Source organism: Sycon ciliatum, chromosome 6, assembly GCF_964019385.1.
Source record: "Sycon ciliatum chromosome 6, ocSycCili1.1, whole genome shotgun sequence".
Classification (NCBI taxonomy): Eukaryota; Metazoa; Porifera; class Calcarea; order Leucosolenida; family Sycettidae; genus Sycon; species Sycon ciliatum.
In genome coordinates, this window is record NC_088648.1 from 16,564,673 (window position 1) to 16,584,167 (window position 19,495).

The 19,495-nt window shown below is 48.4% G+C and overlaps 1 protein-coding gene across 1 annotated transcript; it reads left to right on the plus strand.

Annotated features, from left to right (window-relative positions):
- Positions 1 to 4,826: 4,826 nt before the first annotated feature.
- Positions 4,827 to 13,316, plus strand: LOC135819488 (uncharacterized). The gene is made up of 3 exons (XM_065332706.1): positions 4,827 to 5,623; positions 7,039 to 8,556; positions 11,557 to 13,316. The coding sequence occupies exons 1-3, from the start codon at positions 5,522 to 5,524 to the stop codon at positions 11,644 to 11,646; spliced, it is 1,710 nt and encodes a 569-aa protein (XP_065188778.1). The 5' UTR covers positions 4,827 to 5,521; the 3' UTR covers positions 11,647 to 13,316.
- The last annotated feature ends 6,179 nt before the right edge of the window (positions 13,317 to 19,495 follow it).

The window sequence follows — 19,495 nt, forward strand, 5'->3', positions numbered from 1 at the left end:
CTCCCCCGTACTCTAGTATCACCGATATCCATGCCCTCTCGAACTCCAAGTAGTACCTCAACACCCATCCCGAACTTTCGCCAATTTGACCTCTCCCGACTGACCTCGGATTCTGCTTCGGATATTAAAGCTGCTATTGCCAATGTTGACTGGCCTCTAGTTCTACCTGTCCAACATCAAAATGTGGATACTACCCTGATAGTTTTCTACCACGCTTTATTTAATGTATGCTCCTCCTTCTTGCCAGCGAAAGTCCAATCATCACGTCCAGGCCGCAATAAAGGTAATCCCCTCAGCCTGTGGCTCACTCCGGGCACTAAGAATTCAGTTAAAGCACAAGCGAGATTCCTACAGCCTGTACAAGAAGTACCCCACTCCTGACAACCTCACCCGTTACAAATCTGAGCGGAAAAAGGCCCGGAATATGTCTCGCAAAGCCCATCGTGAGTTTATCTCCTCGTTGACGTCCCTCAGCTCAGCCCACGGCAACCTTCCAGCACCCAACCTTTTTCAGTTTGTCCGTCAAGCACGATCAGGTACTACTGCCTCTTCAGATGGTAATGGCGTAGCCCAGCTCTGTGAGGGGAATAGTACTGTTCATACGGATCCGGTTGCCATTGCTGACGCGCTAAATACGCAGTTCGTAAACTTCGGGACCAAAGATGATCCTTCTTGGTCTGTGCCTGACTTCCCACAACACCACATGCCTCCACTTACCTCTGTTTTCACAACCCCCTCCCGCATCAAGAAATATATTAGTTAATTAAAGCTGAAGAAGGCCACAGGCGTTGATGGCATCAGTCATGATGATGAGCTTCTTCGACTTCTTTCTCCAGCAATTGCGTACCCCCTTAGTCTCCTTTTCAACATGACATTTTCTACTGGCGTATTTCCCTCCCTTTGGAAGCACTCAATAGTCACACCCATATATAAGAACAAGGTCTCGCGCTTAAGCAACCAACTACCGGCCTATTTCTCTTTTATCAACTATATCCAAACTTTGTGAACGTGCAGTCTTTGATCATGTCTATCCTCATGTGAACCCTCTCCTCAGTCCTTCCCAGTCCGGTTTTCGTCGTGGGGACTCCACGTCTTGGCAGCTGTTGCGTTTGGTACAGGCCTTACATCAATCCAAGGACACTCGACAATTTCGCTTGCTCTGCTTCTTTGATCTTAGCAAGGCCTTCGACTCGGCATGGACTAGAGATATACTCGGTAAGCTAAGAGCATTCGGGCTTTCTGGGAACGTTTACAATATCACTACATGATTGGCCGCCGCTAGTGTGTTCGTGGAAGCTGAAGCCAAACGCATCTAAAACCGCTATTCTCTGCTTTACTCCTCGTCCCAACAATAGTGACTGGTCTGTATTAAGTCCCTCGCCTTTCACGTTTCACGTTTCCGTACCTGTCTCTCAATAGTCGATCAGCACAAACACTTTGGGATTATCCTGGATCAGCATCTGTCCTTTGATCCCCACATTACGTACCTGAAGAAACGTGCAAGTTCTATTGTTGGCTTCCTCTCCTCTCACTTATCTCATTTCCCCCGTGATTGCCGTTTAATGCTGTATAAATGCTATGTTCCGCCTGTATTTGACTACTGTTCCTCCATTTGGGCTGGCATCAGCACATCGCTCACGAATCGTCTCGAAGTCACATATCGTCGCTTAATTCGCGCTGTCTTTGCTATTCCCCGTTTGACGCCCTCTCATACTGTCTATGCTATCGCATCCAGCTGCCCTCTCTCTAACAGGCTCAGACTTTCATCATGTAAACTAATTCATAAAATTCGTCCTTAACTTAACTGGTTTCATCAGTCCTCACTCCTCAGCTACCCGAAACTCTCTCTGCTTCCCTATCTCTCGCACAGCCACTCTTCTGAAGTCCCCTCTATTTTTGGCACATACACATTGGTCGTTGCTGTCACAGGACCTCAAGACTTGCCAAACACTTTCCACTTTTGCTACTTTACTTCGCTAGGCATTCACTTGTTCTGGGCCACTGTGTAATTCGTATCTCTTGAGTTATCTCCTTTCTTTCTTCTTTCTTATACATGTATGTCACAGTCTACTACTTTTCTTTTGTTGATTTGGCCGTGGTTGGCTATCACCCCTCTCTCATTCAATATTGGCCTTGCTTGCCACGAGATGATGATGCAATAACAATTATGTGACATACTAGTAATGCAGTAATGCAATTACTGAAACTACAGTCAGTAGACCTTGGCGAATAAATGCTCGAACAATTGGCAGATTCTGGTCGAAAATTGGCAGAACCGTGCAAACCGTGTGGCAGACACTTCCTTGAGTTCTTCTCCTTCTTTTTAATCCGCTAAATACCAAACGCTTCGGGAGGGGTATCCGGTAGTGAAACTTCCGGCCGGGCACAATACACACCGCGTCACCGGCACTACGGTATGCACCATGGACCATGTGGACTAGGCATTGGCGGATTCTGCTCGAAAAGCAGTGAAATTGGCAGAACCATACAAACCTTATGGCGGGCAATTCCTCGAATTCTGCTCCATTTCTTTATCCACATACCAAACATGCATGAAACTTACCAGAAAAAGTACCGAATTCTGCCAATTTTTCTGGCGGCATTATCCGCAAAGGCCTCGTGTTCCTATTCTACTTCCTAGTATCAAGAGTACGTGATGTACTTTTGCTAGCATGTTGAACTCTACAAATTTTCGTGTGTAGTATCGCACATCCAGACGTCCTTTTTACCCCTTCGCGCCACGTAGATCATCTACTTGTGGGCTGTGTTGACATGAGAAATTTCAACCCGGGTCGAGTTCAGCCCGGGTTGAAAGTCTGTACGATAGACAAAAGAGGTGAGCGTTTACATGAAGACAGTTGACCCGGGTCAAATACTGATATGCCGCCAAAAGTCCACTTCTACAGTCCTGTATGGTCACGTGAATCCGTTCGCGCGAAATTTGCATCTGCAGTGCTGTTCAAACCAGGGAGTAGTACAATAATTGTACTACTCCCTGGTTCAAACCTGGCGCGAGATACGCACAGAAGTACGTGTGTACGATTTTCTTGACCCGGGTTGATTTCAACCCTCCCCTTGGCCTTGGCCTTGGGGGGCGGGTTGAAATCAACCCGGGGCGAAATTTCAACCCGGGTCAAGCGCAATGCGTCATGTATTAAAACGCGCCATTCATATTGTGCACATGGCGGGTTGAAATCTGACCCGGGTCGAACTCAACCCGGGTTGAAACGCCATAATATGTATTAAAACACAGCCTGAATTGAAGTGAGGGCTGAATTCGATCGCAAGAGTCGGTATATCTATGGTACGTACTGTGCATGCAGTGAAGCCTGACGCCATGAAGGAGTAAAAAGGACGGGTGGATGTTCCATGGAAGACTTCTACGTGCTATTAATTATCGCCGGCGGAAAATTGGCAAACTTTGGTACTTTTTCTGGTACGTTTCATGTTTGGTGTGTAGATAAAGAAATGGAGGAGTTCAAGGAAGTTTCAGCAGGAATCGAATCTGCAACCATAAGATTCCCAAGCACCTATCTTGACCACCCAGCCACCAGTGTGTTGATGCAAGTGCCTGTTATAACTAAGGTTGGTACGATTCTGCCACCTGCTTTTCTAGCAGAATCTGCCAATTTTTCGAGCATTAAAATACCTGCCAAGGCCAAGGCCGGCCAGCCGGCCAGGGCGAGGACTTGCAAAACAAGCTCGTGTGCAGTTATTATTTTTACGTGAAGTAGTTATGATTTATGTGCACCGGACCAGTGCAGTGCCATGAACTCTGTACAATAATAATTAATAACGACATTTGTACAATACAAATAGCAATGACATGTACTAGATTGTTGTTGTTTGTTGTTGTACAGCACAGCAGACAGCAGACTCACATGTGCACAGGACGTCCAGGACTTCAGGTTTGTTGTGGTTTGTTTGTTCGAAGTAGTTTTATTGTAACTGCCACAAGATAATCACCAGACAACGGAATGCCTCGCGGCATGAAACTCGGACTTACAACAAATCTGAAAGTCCTCTACGGAGTCTGCTGTGTAACATTCTAAAAATAAGCCATGAGTCCATGCATGGCCAAGACAAGAGTCGTAAACAATGCTAGCTACGACTGCCGCGTGAGTTGGAAGGACGGACGTACATGTAGCCTTTGTAGGTGCACTGCCGTATGCGGTAAGCCTTCGAACATAGCTGTTCCTTTGCTTTTTTGGGCACATAACTTCATAAGTCATTGAGGCTTTTTTTTGAGCTGGCATAGTGTGAGTAGTAATAGTACAGGCAGGTCCACTGGCATGTCATGAAGATCTACTACATGACTGCAGTACGGTACAATGCCAATGGCATGCCTGTGTACATGTATGTACGCAGCTACAAAGTAGCTATGCTTGGTGGCTTTCTTCCCCTCCTCGCCGTACAACACAACGTGTACAAGGTTGCTGGTTCGTCACTTCGCCATCAGCCCCTGGACTGACGCATGGGCGAGCATTCGAAAGAAGCAGTGGCTCGCAGGTGTGTGTTCGATGTTGCTGCAGCTCATCACTTCTTGCTGGGCACTCATTTCAGCGGCGAATACCGGTCTAGCTCAGCTGTTATTCGCTCCGATTCGAGTTTGCCGGTTCGGGTTGCGCGGGTTGTCACAAAACGTTACAACGCGTCCTTCCAGGGAATGGTCACTGCAGCCAAGGAGCGTTCATCGGTGCTGCCCTGCCTGCCTTGGTGACAGACCAGGCTAACTCAAGCGAAGGGATTCCAGGCTGTGCTGGAGTTAAACACTCTGCTCAAAGTGCCCGTGAGCTCGTGGCAACTAATACTTACTAGTTATAGGGGGATTCGAACGGCAAGGTCAAGAGCGGCATCACTCTCATCAGGCAGCGACAGGCCAGCAATCGGCAGTCTAGTTGGCGTGGAACGCTGGAAAGTGGAAGTGAGTGAGGACGCTGGACTTCACACTAGCACTGAATAAGAAGTCGTCAATGTTTGAGCACGTGAGAAAGAGAAGCACACGCGCAGATCTACCTCACTCGTCAGTACTACAGTAGACCTACAGCCTAGCCCCAAGCCCAGGCTCGACCACATCATGCCCCAGTAATGCCCCACGAGCTCGAGCCAGGCCTGCTAGCATATCAGTGGAAATCTGGTAAGCAACTGATATCGTGATCCCTGCTAATCTCACGCAGAGATGTGCCGATTCGCCACACAAAATAATTTTATCCCGAGCTTTCCGCACCAGAACAGCCTGACCTGAATGTCACGAGCGAAAGAGTTTCCGCTGCACTCTGTGAGGAAGTAGACCTACTACTAGTAAGTATTAGTTGTCCGGTAGATAGCCAGTGTGCGTTGATGCAGCAGTATCGGCTTCGACTGTCGCAGAACTGTGGTGGACACCGTCTGAACGAGGAAGAGTCAGTCTGAACAGCGGACTGCCCCTCTTCTGCCCTCTGCTGTTGCGTTTCTGATCTGCATCATTTCTGCTTGCCTGGCAGCAGCAGTCCAGGTCAACAGCTAGCTAGCTCCTGGGAACATGGAAAGTCTAGCGTCGCCACCGCTGTCGCTGAGCGGACGAATGCTGCACATGTCGTCGACGTGCACGAATGCTGTGTACGGACAGCAAGGACGGAAACTTGTAAGTGACATCTGTCTAATGCTGAGTGTTCTGCCGAGCCGCGTAGCCAGCCTGTGGCTGTAGCATTTCTGTTTCTTGTTCCGCAAAAGCACCAACACTGGCAACAGAACAACAACTTAGCTGAACACTGAGAGGAGCGAATTAGCGCAAAGGAAATGCTGTGTTTCTTACCGACTTGGTAATTCGATCTCCCCAGAATAGCTCATTTCGCTGGACAGCTGGAGTTGTGTGGTTGAGCTAGCTTTCCTGGCCCTCCCCAGCACTGGCCAGGCAGGGATGATGAAACAAAACTTGTAGAAATAAGTGTTTGTGTGAAGTGGGTTAGTTATCGCCATAAATAATTTTAGCAGTGTGTAAAGAGTACATATAGCAGTGTGTAAAGAGTACATACATATGATACAGTCATAGACCTACACGGCTACATGTACTAGATTGGGTACATAATAAATATTTATTATTGATTATTTGCAGGGTGTAAATGTACCGTGCATGACTGTATTTGGTACCAAGCAAGTGAGTGCATAAACAAGAGTATGCAACTGTGGTTATGGGTCGGTGCGCGGCGCGCTGCCTTCATTACGTAATTTTCCTCCATCACGCTCTGAAAGCATGCGCTCAAACCTACAATTTCTCGTGCAAGCCCAGCCGTTTTTGCTCGATTCGTTCCAGTACCTACGCGATCTCAAAATGTTGGCGCATGAACTCCAGTTGTGTACGAATGTTCATTTCAAACCAGAGGGAAAGTGCGGTGTTTGATTTTCCGCAGTGCCTGTTTCCCGCCATTGTGTGTGAGTGGGTTTACAGAACAGAAAAATGCCTGCATGCCATCATGCTCCATGTGTTGACCGTGTTTTGTCCTTGCCCGGCAAAGTGTGTATGCATGATATCCCAGCTAGCTTAAAGTGTGTATGCATGATATCCCAGCTAGCTTACTACAGATCTAATCTAGAGCGTTGTCTTGCAATCACCGCGACGCAGACCTGGGCATTCAAACTGCTCAGCAGTCTGCAAGAGACCGTGTAGACATCTCTTCGAAGTTGGTCTTGAGCTGCTTATGTTATTATAATTATGGCAAGCAGAGCGATTCTTCAAACTTCCAGACTTCATTGAAATCACTATAGCAAGGTCCAGTCCACAATCCCGCTGTGCCTGGCTTGTGTTACTGGCAGTAGTACTTGTAGCTCTGTCGCCACATCACTGCAGTGCCATTGGTCATAAAATATTACTCGCCCATGTGACTCTGTTTGAAATACTGAAAAAAAGTACATGAAGCAATTGAAGTCTGCGTGACAATATGCAAGTGAATTCGCTCGCCGTCAATTTGGTGCCGGAATACGGACGTTTTTTTGGTACGCCTCGTTTTTAGCTCCATGTATCTGACGTTTTGGGTTGTTGTGCTGATCTCTGCTTTGCAGCATCATCCTCTGCACTACCAGACGGGGCCAAGGAGGCCTCCGCAGCGCAATTCGACGCTCGTCAGAAGCACGCCGTCCGAAGACGTGTCCGACAAAGGCGCCTGGTCGAGGCACCATGTTGCCAATAACAAGCCGTGCCGTAAGCCCAGCATCCGCTCGACACAGTACCGGCAAGAGCGCTGCAGGCAGCTCAACGAAATTCTGGACGTGCGCGGTGGTAGCGACGGACTTCGCTGCAACAACGCCACCACGGTCAGCAGCAATGCGTCCAGCCAGAGGTCCATGCTCGTTCGGCGCGTGGGAAGCCAGAGCCTGGAGGAGGAAGGTGCCTCACCGCCATCGCAAGGACCATTGTCACACCTGGTAGATCGTCGTGCCACTCATAATACCGAGCTGTCGGATGAGGCTGATCCCATGACGCAGCGGCCACGGGGCGCTAGCACCACCAGGACACCCAGCTGGAAGCGTGTGCGGAGTGCCGTGCGCAACGGGCGCCTCCAAGACAAGCCCGAGGAAGACGAGGCAGATTCGGAACCAGCGAAAACACAGGCGCCAGGACCCATGTCCGCTGAAGCCAATCAGCCCAGCTCTAGCTCTGCAGATCCCAACCGCAAGCCGCGGCGGAAGTGGTCCATTCGCCGGCGGTCCTCGACGCGCCATGACGGCCAGCCGCACCGGCAGAAGGCGCTCGAGAGCTCTCTGAGCGGCGGCATGAGCCTCGCCCAAAGCTTGAGCTCCGACTATTCGCACGTGGACGTGGCCGAGAGCGCCGGCCACCACGTGACCAGTTCGGACGCGTCGCACAACGCGACGCCCGCAGCATGGTCGCGCTCGCAGGGCGCCTGCCGAGCCTCGGGGAGCGAGCCGCACATGGCGCGCCTGCTACGCGATGAGCTCCACGGCAAGAAGACGCACGGTCAGTCGCTCTTCGGCATGCTCAAGCGCTCGGCCTCTGCGGACCTGATAACGCGCCTGCAGCGCCGATCGTCTCTTCGCAACAGCTCACCGGAATCCTCGCTCGGGAAGGACTTCACCAAGTCCAGAGAAGTCAACGCGGAGGAGCGGCCGATTCGCCTGGCGGCGTACACCGACGGGCTTGTGGACGGCAGCGGCATGCCGTTTGCCCATGTGACGGAACGCAGTGGCGGCGGCGATCGGCGGCAACTCAACGCACGCTTCTGCAAGAAGTACTCCATACCGTCTGGGAAGCTGAAACTCGGCGCACCGCACCCGCAGGGGCACCACCGCCATAGCATATCGCCACAGTGGTCGGTTTCCTCGTCGTCGGAGGCGTGTAGCGACTCCGGCCGTGCCAGCAGCCAGAGCCACTTCGATAGCGGTGGCGTCGCCATGACGACGACGAGCAAAGACGACGACGACGGTGACACGGAGGAGACGGACTCGCTGGGTCTGAGTCAGCCGCGCATGTACCAGTTTGAGCACTTCATGACCAGCCTGAGCCTAACGCAGGTCAGGGCAATCAACTCACTGCGCACGGAGAGCATCGAGAACTTGCAGGTAAGATGTCTAACATGTTTTCGATTTTGACAGCATGTTACAAGGCGAGGACGCATAGTGCTCCTGACTACAACCATAATCCGGTTGGCAGAGTCCCGGTGTCGTAACGAGTGCAGTTTGTAGAGCATACAGTACACAAACGGCACAAAGGAGGTTTGCAGAGTTCGTCGCAACTCCGGGTTTCTTGCGCAATGCAATCGTCAGGCGATTGTTGTGTTGAGCCCCATCCGCTGGCTAAAGGGAATTTTCCTCTTTTGTAGAGCATGCTATAATTGCACAACATTTCGGCGGTGCAACATTTCGGCGTTTCACACGCTTTTCAACATTTCAGCAGTCTTATTCTCGGCACGGGGGCAATACTAGTACATCAATAAAGCCAATGTGAAATATTTCAGCAGCGTTTAATTTCGGCGTTTTTGGGTGGGTGCCGAATACTGTGAATATACAAAATTTCGGCGCTGCAAAATTTCGGCACTTCACGATTTTTGACATTTCGGCTGCGATTTATTTGCGGCGTGGGGTAGAGGGCATGGTATAGTGCGACAGATGCTGTGAAAAATTTCATCGGCGTTTTAATTTAGGCGTTTTGGGTCAGTGCCGAATATAGCCGAAATTAAATGCAGGTCGTCCCCCGTTAATACGAGTCCGGTTAGTACATAAACCCCGTTAGTACATAAGAAATCTCAAGTCCCGGACGAAACGTGGTTACTTCCATACAAATTTTGTCGGTTAGTACATAAACCCCGTTAGTACATAACATTTCTCCGTACTCGCATGCCACATACCTCAATAGTACATAATTTGTTGGTCTTTTGGCCTTCCAGTGGAGGCACATCGTGTTCTAGTTTCTACTTGTGGACGCTATTAGCTCAGAAATCAGAGCGCACATCACAAACCGACAAAGCTCGGTTTTTTTGGAGTTACTATACAGGCGCGGCTAGCCGTGCCTGTATAACCCAGCCGGCTGGGCATGTGTCATGCAAACTGTAGAATCTTCGCTAACCGTGACCGGTATAACATAATTTTTATGTTATATCGAGGGAATCAAGAATATCTCGCTGCCTAGTCATGGTAGCAAGAAACACTCAGAAAAGTAGAAAAAAGTGAAAAATTCTGGTACACAAGCAAGTTATGTACACTTTCGTTTAGTACATAAACCCCGTTAATACATAACATTTGTCAAGTCCCAGAGATTATGTATTAACGAGGGACGACCTGTAGCTGCCGAAAATTTGTATATTTACAGTATAGCCGAAATTTAAAAAACTGCCGAAATGTATATTTACAGTAGATTTGCAGCATGTGCTAGATTTCCAGTCAAATGCCGGTACAGTATAAACCACCCTGCATATAGCTTACCAGTAGTGATACGGTTGAGGGGGAGTTGAAAACGGGAGACGTCTGAAGGAAAGAATCGACTGTCACCACCAGCACTCGAGCCAGGGACCCTCGCTTATGGCCAAACGATGCTCTACAACTAAGCCATGGTCTAGTTGCAAGAGTACATAACCCCTCAGAGTGGGCAACGCCTGATCCAGCTCTGCATAGGGTCTTGGTCGAGCGTAATCGGATCTTTGCGTCATAAACCGTACACATCTGAGGGGAACCCGGAGAGTCGCGGGTACTCTCGGATCAAAAACAACGGTGCCCTGCCTCGAGACCGGCCTTGCGCTGGTGTGGAGTGTACGCATGACATCAAAAGATCCGATCACGCTCGACCAAGACCCTATGCAGAGCTGGATCAGGCGTTGCACACTCTGGGGGGGGGGGGGGTATGTACTCTTGGTAGTTGTCATCCCAGCAGTGACAGTTCAACATTTTCTCCTGATTTTGAAACTCACGCTTTCTGTCATGAGTACATGACCTGGTGCGCAAGCATACTCAACACTCCACCATCAAGAGTCCATAACCCCAAGAGTGCGCTACTCTGTACATAAGTTAGACTATCTTATCAGAGTACTAGTACTTCGTACCTGTACACATTTGTAATTGCAAATACATGTATGATAGCAAGAGTACATAACCCCCCAGAGTGTGCAACGCCAGATCCAGCTCTGCATAGGGTCTTGGTCGAGCGGAATCGGATCTTTGCGTCATATTACCGTACACATCTGAAGGGAACCCGGGGAGTCGCGGGTACTCTTGGATCAAAAACAATGGTGCCCTGCCTCGAGACCGGCCTTGCGCTGGTGTGAAGTGTACGCATGACATCAGAAGATCCGATTCCGCTCGACCAAGACCCTACACAGAGCTGGATCGGCGTTGCACACTCTGGGGGGTTATGTACTCTTGATGATAGGAAACCCTGTGTGCCATGCGCCAAAAAAGGACTGTACAAACAGACTGTACAAGCCAGGTGTACGTCTTACCGCGGGTACGTACTAAGAGAGTGTTACACTAGTACACTGTACTATGTGTTGAGGACCCTGCAGTATGGTACACGAGCAGTGTACACCACTCGCATAGTACGGGTCATTTGACTTTGAGTACGGTAAAGCGAGAGACTTTTGCTGCGTGAGAATTTTTGAGTTTCTAGGAATTGCATTGGTTCACGATGAGAAGCTTTCGCGATTCAACCTCTTCAGTTGGATCTTATATTGCCCAGAACAATGCACAGAGCAGCTTGCGGCGATTTATAGTTGCAAAAGTAGGTTCATCAAGAAAATAGCGACATTTTGTCTCCAGCGAAAGTTTCTCACTTTACAGTAAGCAGTACCTAGGCAACGAGAGAGAGAGAGAGAGAGAGAGAGAGAGAGAGAGAGAGAGAGAGAGAGAGAGAGAGAGAGAGAGAGAGAGAGAGAGAGAGAGAGAGAGAGAGAGAGAGAGAGAGAGAGAGAGAGAGAGAGAGAGAGAGAGAGAGAGAGAGAGAGAGAGAGAGAGAGAGAGAGGAGGGAGGCAGGGAGAGAGCTTCGAACCACATGTCAGTGACGTGTTCTATTTGTGTAACTGGGTTGTTTTCTGTTACCGGTACTCCTTTTTTTCATCTTTGTGTGTTTGCAGAGCAATGCATCCTCACCATCCGATGGCGATATGCAAGTGTCCCTCGGCGTGAGCATGTCCAGTACGGGGACAGGCTGTCTAGACAAGTGAGCATCCGGTGCTTGTCCTGAGCTGCAGGCGTCATGCACACCGCAGTGGCGGACTAGTCACGATAGCAGCACACGAGTCGTGTACTTTGCAAGTGCTGAGCTGGTGTCATGCACGCACTGCAGCAGTGGCGGACTAGTCATGATAGCAGCACACGAGCTATGTACTTTGCAAGTGCTGAGCTGGTGTCATGCACGCACTGCAGCAGTGGCGGACTAGTCACGATAGCAGCACACGAGTCGTGTACTTTGCAAGTGCTGAGCTGGTATCATGCACGCAGCAGTGGTGGACTAGACCGATAGGCGTAGATATGAAGCAGCATGTGAGTCAATGTGACCATACAGACCAATGAGCATCCTTCAGTGCTAGTGCTGGAATCATGCACACGGCAGTGGCAGTGGTGAACTAGTCGTATGAAGCAGCATGCAAGTCAATTAGTATCCTTTGCTAGCGCTAACATCATGTATGCATACAGCGTTGGACTGTGAACTGGCCATAATGCAGTACTAGTATGTCAATTAGCATCCTTTGCTAGTGCTGGCATCATGCGCACGGCAGTGGTGGACTGGTCATGTGAGGCAATGGGGACCATACAGCGGCGTACTCTCACATTGACTTGGGCGACATGTCCGACCAGACGTGCTGCACTGGTGTGCACTGGTGCGCAGCAAATCTGACAGGCTGGCGACATGTGTACTGGACAAGCCGCCGCTCTGCTCAACGTGCCTAAAACCTGAATCTGCACACTAGTAGTAACGTGCGAGCCACGTATGTTCGTCCCGTGAGCACCTCATGGCTTCAAGTGTGCGTCACTGGATCGAGACGAGAGGTCAGCAGATTTGCCGGGGCGAGCATCAGATAATGAAAGCAGGAGCCAGTGAGCATGTCACACCTTCAGGCATGGACCGTACTGCATTCAGACAAGTTCGGACCTGACGCGGCGAACATTGGACGTTGCAAGCAGAGTGCAATATAGATAGAGAGCAGTGTTAGACCTCGGCTGGTGAGACCGCAGCCAGTCGCACACTGCTGCTCAATGAAATCCAGCCGTGGCACTCAAGTCTGCGCCGTGCACCATCTCGCCGCCCAGTGTTCTCAGGTCTAGGGCTGCGCAACGCCCGGCGTGCACTTGAGAAACTCGACTGGATTTCATTGAGCAGCACTGCAGTAATGTACAATGTATTGCCAATCCAAATCCTGCTTGCACCATTGCACTTTGCTTTGGCATTTGGTAGACTGCAGCCGCAGCTGCAGCAGCAGCGGCGACGTAGTGCTCACTCCGCGGAATACCCGTTTTCTTTGACACCCATTTTGTTCAACACTACTAGAAGTTCCATGGTCCGCGAGCCATGCATCCAGTTTTGCCATTTCAAAGATAAGCACCCCGTCCCATACCTTATATATCAGACATAAGGTCATGACATCATACCTCTACATCATGACATCATACCTCTACATCATGACAGCCTAGTGCATGTAGACCAGGGTAGTATGCCCACATTGTGTGTAGATGATGAACATTGATCATACCAACTTCAGTACATTGCACTGTGCATGCTGTGAACAGCAGGAGCACTCACCTATCCAAGGGGTGTGTTGGCTGGTTCAAGTGTGCACCATCTAGACTAGATCCTAGCTTGCAATATGTACCGGCCTGGGTAAGGTGGTGCAATCATGGTGTTATTTAGTACTACCAAACCGATCTTCTTCTAATCTATGCCATTGCACGGCTAGCCCTCAGTCTGTCCTCCCCGTAGATCTACTACTGTCGTGGGCATTGAAACTCGATGGGATGACCGGGGCCGGCGCCCGTTCTGATTTTAGCGTGTACATGCACTGTATACATGTAGTTCACGTACATTCACTGTAGTTCACGTACATTCACTGTAGTTGACGTAACCACTGTAACACATGGACCAGCAGTGCTCGCGGCTGCAAGACCAGGGCCCCGTGGCCGCTTGACTTCTCAACGGATGTCAATGTTCACAACATGTTAAAGGGGAAGTTAAGGCAAAAATTAAAATTTCACCAGTTGTAGTCTTCGGGGTGCTGAGTCGAATGGTCTTGGTCCGAGGAAGCTGAGACGCTCCCTTCCTACTTGAATCCCAATCGAACTCGCGCACTTCCACCGAAACTGGGTGACTGCGCCCTACTAGATGGGGATTTGTATGCAAAATGTCACTAAAAGCGCCATTTGGTTCTTATAAAAGCACGGATGACCGCCATTGGCCCATATGTTGTAGTCTTTTGGACGCTGAGTCGACTGGTTTTGGTCCGAAAGGGCTGCGATGCGGCGTTCCTCCTTTATTCCCAATCGAACATGGTTGAAGAAGCGGTCACGTGCTCCTGCGTACACCAGTCAGCTGGTCACCGTGCCTGCAGGGTACAACTTACTAGCCTGTTTGGCCTTTTTTGGGTGCAGTCCTGTCACTTGCATGCTTGAGTTGAACTCGAGTTGAACCGTGGTGTGAAAGTTGTCACCTGCTGGCGTGGTGACCAGGTGATTTGGGCACCCAGGACCACGTGACCGCTTCTTCAACCATGTTCGATTGGGAGTAGAGAAGGAACGCTGCATCGCAGCCTTTTCGGACCAAAACCAGTCGACTCAGCGTCCAAAAGACTACAACATATGGGCCAATGGCGGTCATCCATGCTTTTATAAGAACGAAATGGCGCTTTTAGTGACATTTTGCATACAAATCCCCATCTAGTAGGGCGCAGTCACCCAGTTTCGGTGGAAGTGCGCGAGTTCGATTGGGATTCAAGTAGGAAGGGAGCGTCTCAGCTTCCTCGGACCAAGACCATTCGACTCAGCACCCCGAAGACTACAACTGGTGAAATTTTAATTTTTGCCTTAACTTCCCCTTTAACAGCAGTACAGCATGAATGATGTACAGCAGCAATACATGTATGTACAGTAAAATCTGCCAAGGCGACCACCTGTCCTAGAACTTGTAGAAGACCACTGCAACCAGGACTAAGGGATGCTATTTCCAGTCAATTAGCCATGGATAAGGCGACCACCTAGGGTTTACCGGGTGTTGGCGGCCGTCGTGAGTTCCCTTCGGGAACGGACACGATAATTTACTTTTTATTTTTATATAGCTATGAATAGGATGAAGGCCGCAGACATCACGCAACTACGTTACTTGTTTGACATGTATTTTACTGTGTATTTTATAACAAAAGTATTATTGAAAACCCAGAAAATACACAGTAATACATGTCAAACAAGTAACGTAGTTGCGTGATGTCTGCGGCCTTCATCCTATTCATAGCTATATTAAAATTATTATCTCCACGTAGGTTATTTTTATTTTTATTTTTTAAGGCGGCCACAACTGATGACAGAGACAACATTTTGAAGGTCCCTTCAAGGCTAGTGCACAGGAGCTACAACTGACATCACACTACTATAAGTGGACATGCTTTCTGACGAGCATCATGATCACTGGCTCAGATCAGATCAGTCGCTTGATGATTGTGCGGAGGAAGCAACTCCAGTAGAGCTGCAGAGATTGATTTCTTCCACTGGATATGGTGTATAAGTGGACTGCGTAAGACTTCAATCCACAGTCGACTCCAACAAACTCGCATTATACTAGTAGCAAATTGGGTGATATAGCGAACCATTGGCCGTACCCCTGTTTGAACCCATCCACAGTTGACCCTTTGTATCGAACCATTTCTTGTAGGGCTGCATGGTAACTGAGTGCAATACAGTCATGGACCACATGCCAGTAATGACGTGTTGCTTGTATAGTGTGTGTGTGTGTGTGTGTGCGCGCGTGTATGTGTGTGTGTGTGTGCGCATGTATGTGTGTGTGTGTGTGTGTGTGTGTGTGTGTGTGTGTGTGTGTGTGTGTGTGTGTGTGTGTGTGTGTGTGTGTGTGTGTGTGTGTGACCCACACTAGTAGCAAGTATTACCTTCACTGGGGGCAGGGGTAACTGCAGTTGGATCCCGGGACGGATACCCTGATGCCGTCGATCCTTTTTTCTGCACCTTGTCCTCACCCACTTACTGAGGTGTGATGAGCCCATAAGTGGGATCATTTTCAAGTCCACCCAGAGTTTAGGGGATTTCAGGGGGTGTCGGCCGTTTGGCGGTTCAATAGCCAATTGAGTCATCTTTCCAAGATTCCTTTTGAATCTCTCTCCCCTCTCCCGGGGAGACCCACGTGACCAGTTTTGGCAGTGAGCAAAAAGTACAAGTGTGTGTGTGTGCGTATGTGTGTGCGCGCGCGCGCGCGCGTGTGCATTTCTGGTATAGCAAACTTCGGCAATAGAACTAATGTTCCTGCACAATGGTATTCGTTATGTCAGGAGTTGACTCTAGTTATGGCGTAATCTAGAGGTCAAACGGTTGGGCTGGGTACCTGAGAAGTTAGAACCCACTCCCTTGATGAATGACCCGGTAGTTATTGAATTGAGAAATATCTCGAGCAAAGGTCCCTGGTTCGAGTCCTGCAGGTGATGACAGTCATTTTCTTCTTCAGACTTTTCCCGTTTGCATCTTTCCCTCAAACCAATGAATATATTTTTTTAACTGTGCGCATTTGAACATTTGTAAGAGGACATATGGATACGAGTTAAGAGCAACTCTCCATCACTGTAACTGGATACTATATACAGTCAGAAAGTGCAATAACCTCTTTGGTCTTTCCAAAACGGCTTGAACCTTCCAAGTTGGAAGGCTGTCGGTTAGCGCTACGGAGATGTGTTGAAGCTAGGTGTCAGGACGTCGAATGTCCCAGTACTCTGTCAGTTTTGTGCCTAGTTATTGCACTTTCTGACTGTATAATTATAGTGTCCAGTTGCAGTGATGGAGAGTTGCTCTTAACTTGTATCCACATGATATGTCCTTTTCCTTCTTACATTTATTTATGGCTCAACATCCGAGTTTCAAATTTGAACATTTCATAGGAATAGTGTGACAAGTTTAATTTCAGGAAGGGATGTGGGGAGTTGAGCGGTGAGGACTTTTTAGTTTTTGTATGCCAATCTCACCTCACACTATTTCAAGGCGTCATTGCAGTCTGAAAACCTCCCACACCTGTGCAACACGCTACACCACTGCCCGCCACGCCAAGCAGTGCAGCAGCAGTGCCGCCGTCCGTCCTATGTACATCACATGACATCACTGCGCTGACTACTGCACCACTTTCCCGCCAATATCAGAGTCATGCTACCATCATCACCGTAGTACGAGTACATGTACCATGCTGTGGGTGTGGGCGATTATAATTATGTTGATTTTAGAGACATTTTCATCACTCACAGATTTCACCCTTTTGGCAGAGTGTTCGTAGTTCGTACTCATAACTTGTCACGTACATGTATATACCGTAAAGTACCGTTGATTCGCCCCCTCTCTAATTCCTGCCCCCTGTCTATTTTCTACCTGTGAAGCGACTTCGGCGAATACAACGAAATACGATGTTGAACCGATGCATGCACTGCTGTACATAACACTTGCCAATCCAGGATGAACATGTGCACAATCCAGCACATCGAGTCTGATCCTCTACGTTGTTGTACACCGTACTGCACTTGACAGCCTTTATCTAATTCCCGCCCCCTGCCGAAAACCCAGCTGAAAAGCGACATGGCGTGGGGGCGGATCAACGGTACTTTACGGTAATCTCGTCAAGTCTAGATCGGGCCTTCTTTCCTGAAGACGGCCCTTGCTGTTATGAGTGCAGTGAGGATGTATAGAATGGACAGATTAGGCACATTGGATAAAGAATGCAAACGACTTGAGAGAGCCGCTGGGAGCTGGAGAACATTCATGATTCTGTCCCCACAGAATAACGCGGATGAAATCCTAAAATTATGCGCATAATTACGCGGGCGAAAACAGGCCATTATGCGGGATTATGCGGCAAATATGCAGTATAATGCGGTCATTGTGCACAAATTCTCGGTCATTTGTACAACTTTTAAATTAAATCTTTAGCATGCAGTTTCATGCAAGTATACAACTTTGTTGTACAAGTACAAACGCATGCACCGGTACGACTTTGAACTACATTTTCAACATCATGATTGTATTGTTTTCTTTTCCATTTCCATGAATAACTCGGGTTTTATGCAAAATCTCTCGAAAACGCGGACAACAGCCAATAACGCGGAAAATTGCGTGGCCGCGGAATCGCGGTATCCTGTAGCTGTGGGGACAGATGATTGGGTCAGCAGGTCAAGACCGCAATCGCAATCGCGAGTTGCATAGACCATGTATCACATAGTACTCTCTTTGTTTCTCTCCTTATTATTCAGTTCGCCGTGGTTGGCTACCACCCGACTTCTCAAATATATTGGCAGTCTTCTGACGAGCCAGGAGATGTTGAATTAATAATAATAATAATTTGAAGAAGGGCTGAGGCTTCCTGCAGCTTCATCTGTGAAAAGAATTCGGGTGGACACACCCATTCCCATAGCGCTGCACATCACATCCGAACCAGTTCCGTTATTTTTACAACGTTTCGGTATTCATTGTTATTACCTGACGATGGCCAAGTGCCGAAACGTTGTAAAAATAACGGAACTGGTTCGGATGTGATGTGCAGCGCTATGGGAATGGGTGTGTCCACCCGAATTCTTTTCAATAATAATAATAATAGAACTTCCAAATCCGGGGTCAAAATGCACATCATTCCGGGTCTATTGTCCTTTGCCCTCTCCCTAGCCTAGTCTAATCTTGATGCTATGACTCCCTGGGGTACTGTACTACTTTTGTAGCATCCCCTTATTTTTTAGTAATTTTTACCTGGCTAGAACCCCGGCCGAGCTCTACCCATCTGATCATGAACATACATAATACGTCATTAGAGAGGTTCCGCATTACGCAATTACGTTAGAAAAAAACGTAGAGTATCACCACCGGACGTATCAGGTTACTCCTAGGGTATGACTACACTCTTGGCCATACAAATAAAGCACCTGCATGATTGTAGACTATAAAAATTATATAGTGTAATATATTGACCGTTGATAAACACCCTCACTCATTAGTGACCACACCATCAACAATATCCAATTCAAATAAATTTGCTTTGACTCAATAAATACCACTGCACTTTTCCATGTAGCACTCCACTTTTCCCTAAAAAGGAGTATTAAAAACAGTATTTATTGGCTTTTGACCCAATAAATACTGTTTATAAAATACCACTATTTAAATTTAGAATCAACTCGTAAAAACTGAAAGTCAATCTCCCATTGACACAAACCTCGTTTATTCAACATACCGTACTGGCAATATATGTTGCCGCGTAACGCAGGGGGGTGCGGCGTAACGCGTGACCAGGCTAGTGCGACAAATTTTCGTTGCGTTCGTAACGCGCGTCCGGCGGGGTGCGGCGATCTTTTCATTGCAGTTTGCAAAAAATGATGCGCCAATAGCAAAAAAAGGACTGCGGCAATATAGAAACCTGTGTAACGGCTCCTGTGCGACTTTGCATGTAACGCCCTACGTGCGGTAAACATGTGCCAATGTAACGCTTCATGGCCTCACTGCGACCATATAATATTGCCAGTACAGTAATCATATCCTATCCAATAAAACCGTTCATAAAAACAGTTCATATAAACAGCTTTTTAGGATCGGACCCAGTCCGCATAACCAAGAGAGCTAGCTCCCTTGGCTGCTGTTGGAATATGCAAGAATGGGCCTTCCAGATAAGGTCTAACAAGGAGAAGTGGCTATAGTTATGAAATGAACACCGGTAACCATGGAGACAGACCACACTCTCATTATAGATACTGGTTATAAATAGACCGAATAAGGAAAATGATCTTATAGCCTATGAAGAGTAAAAGAAATTGAACCAATGACAACAAATACTCGTCCAGC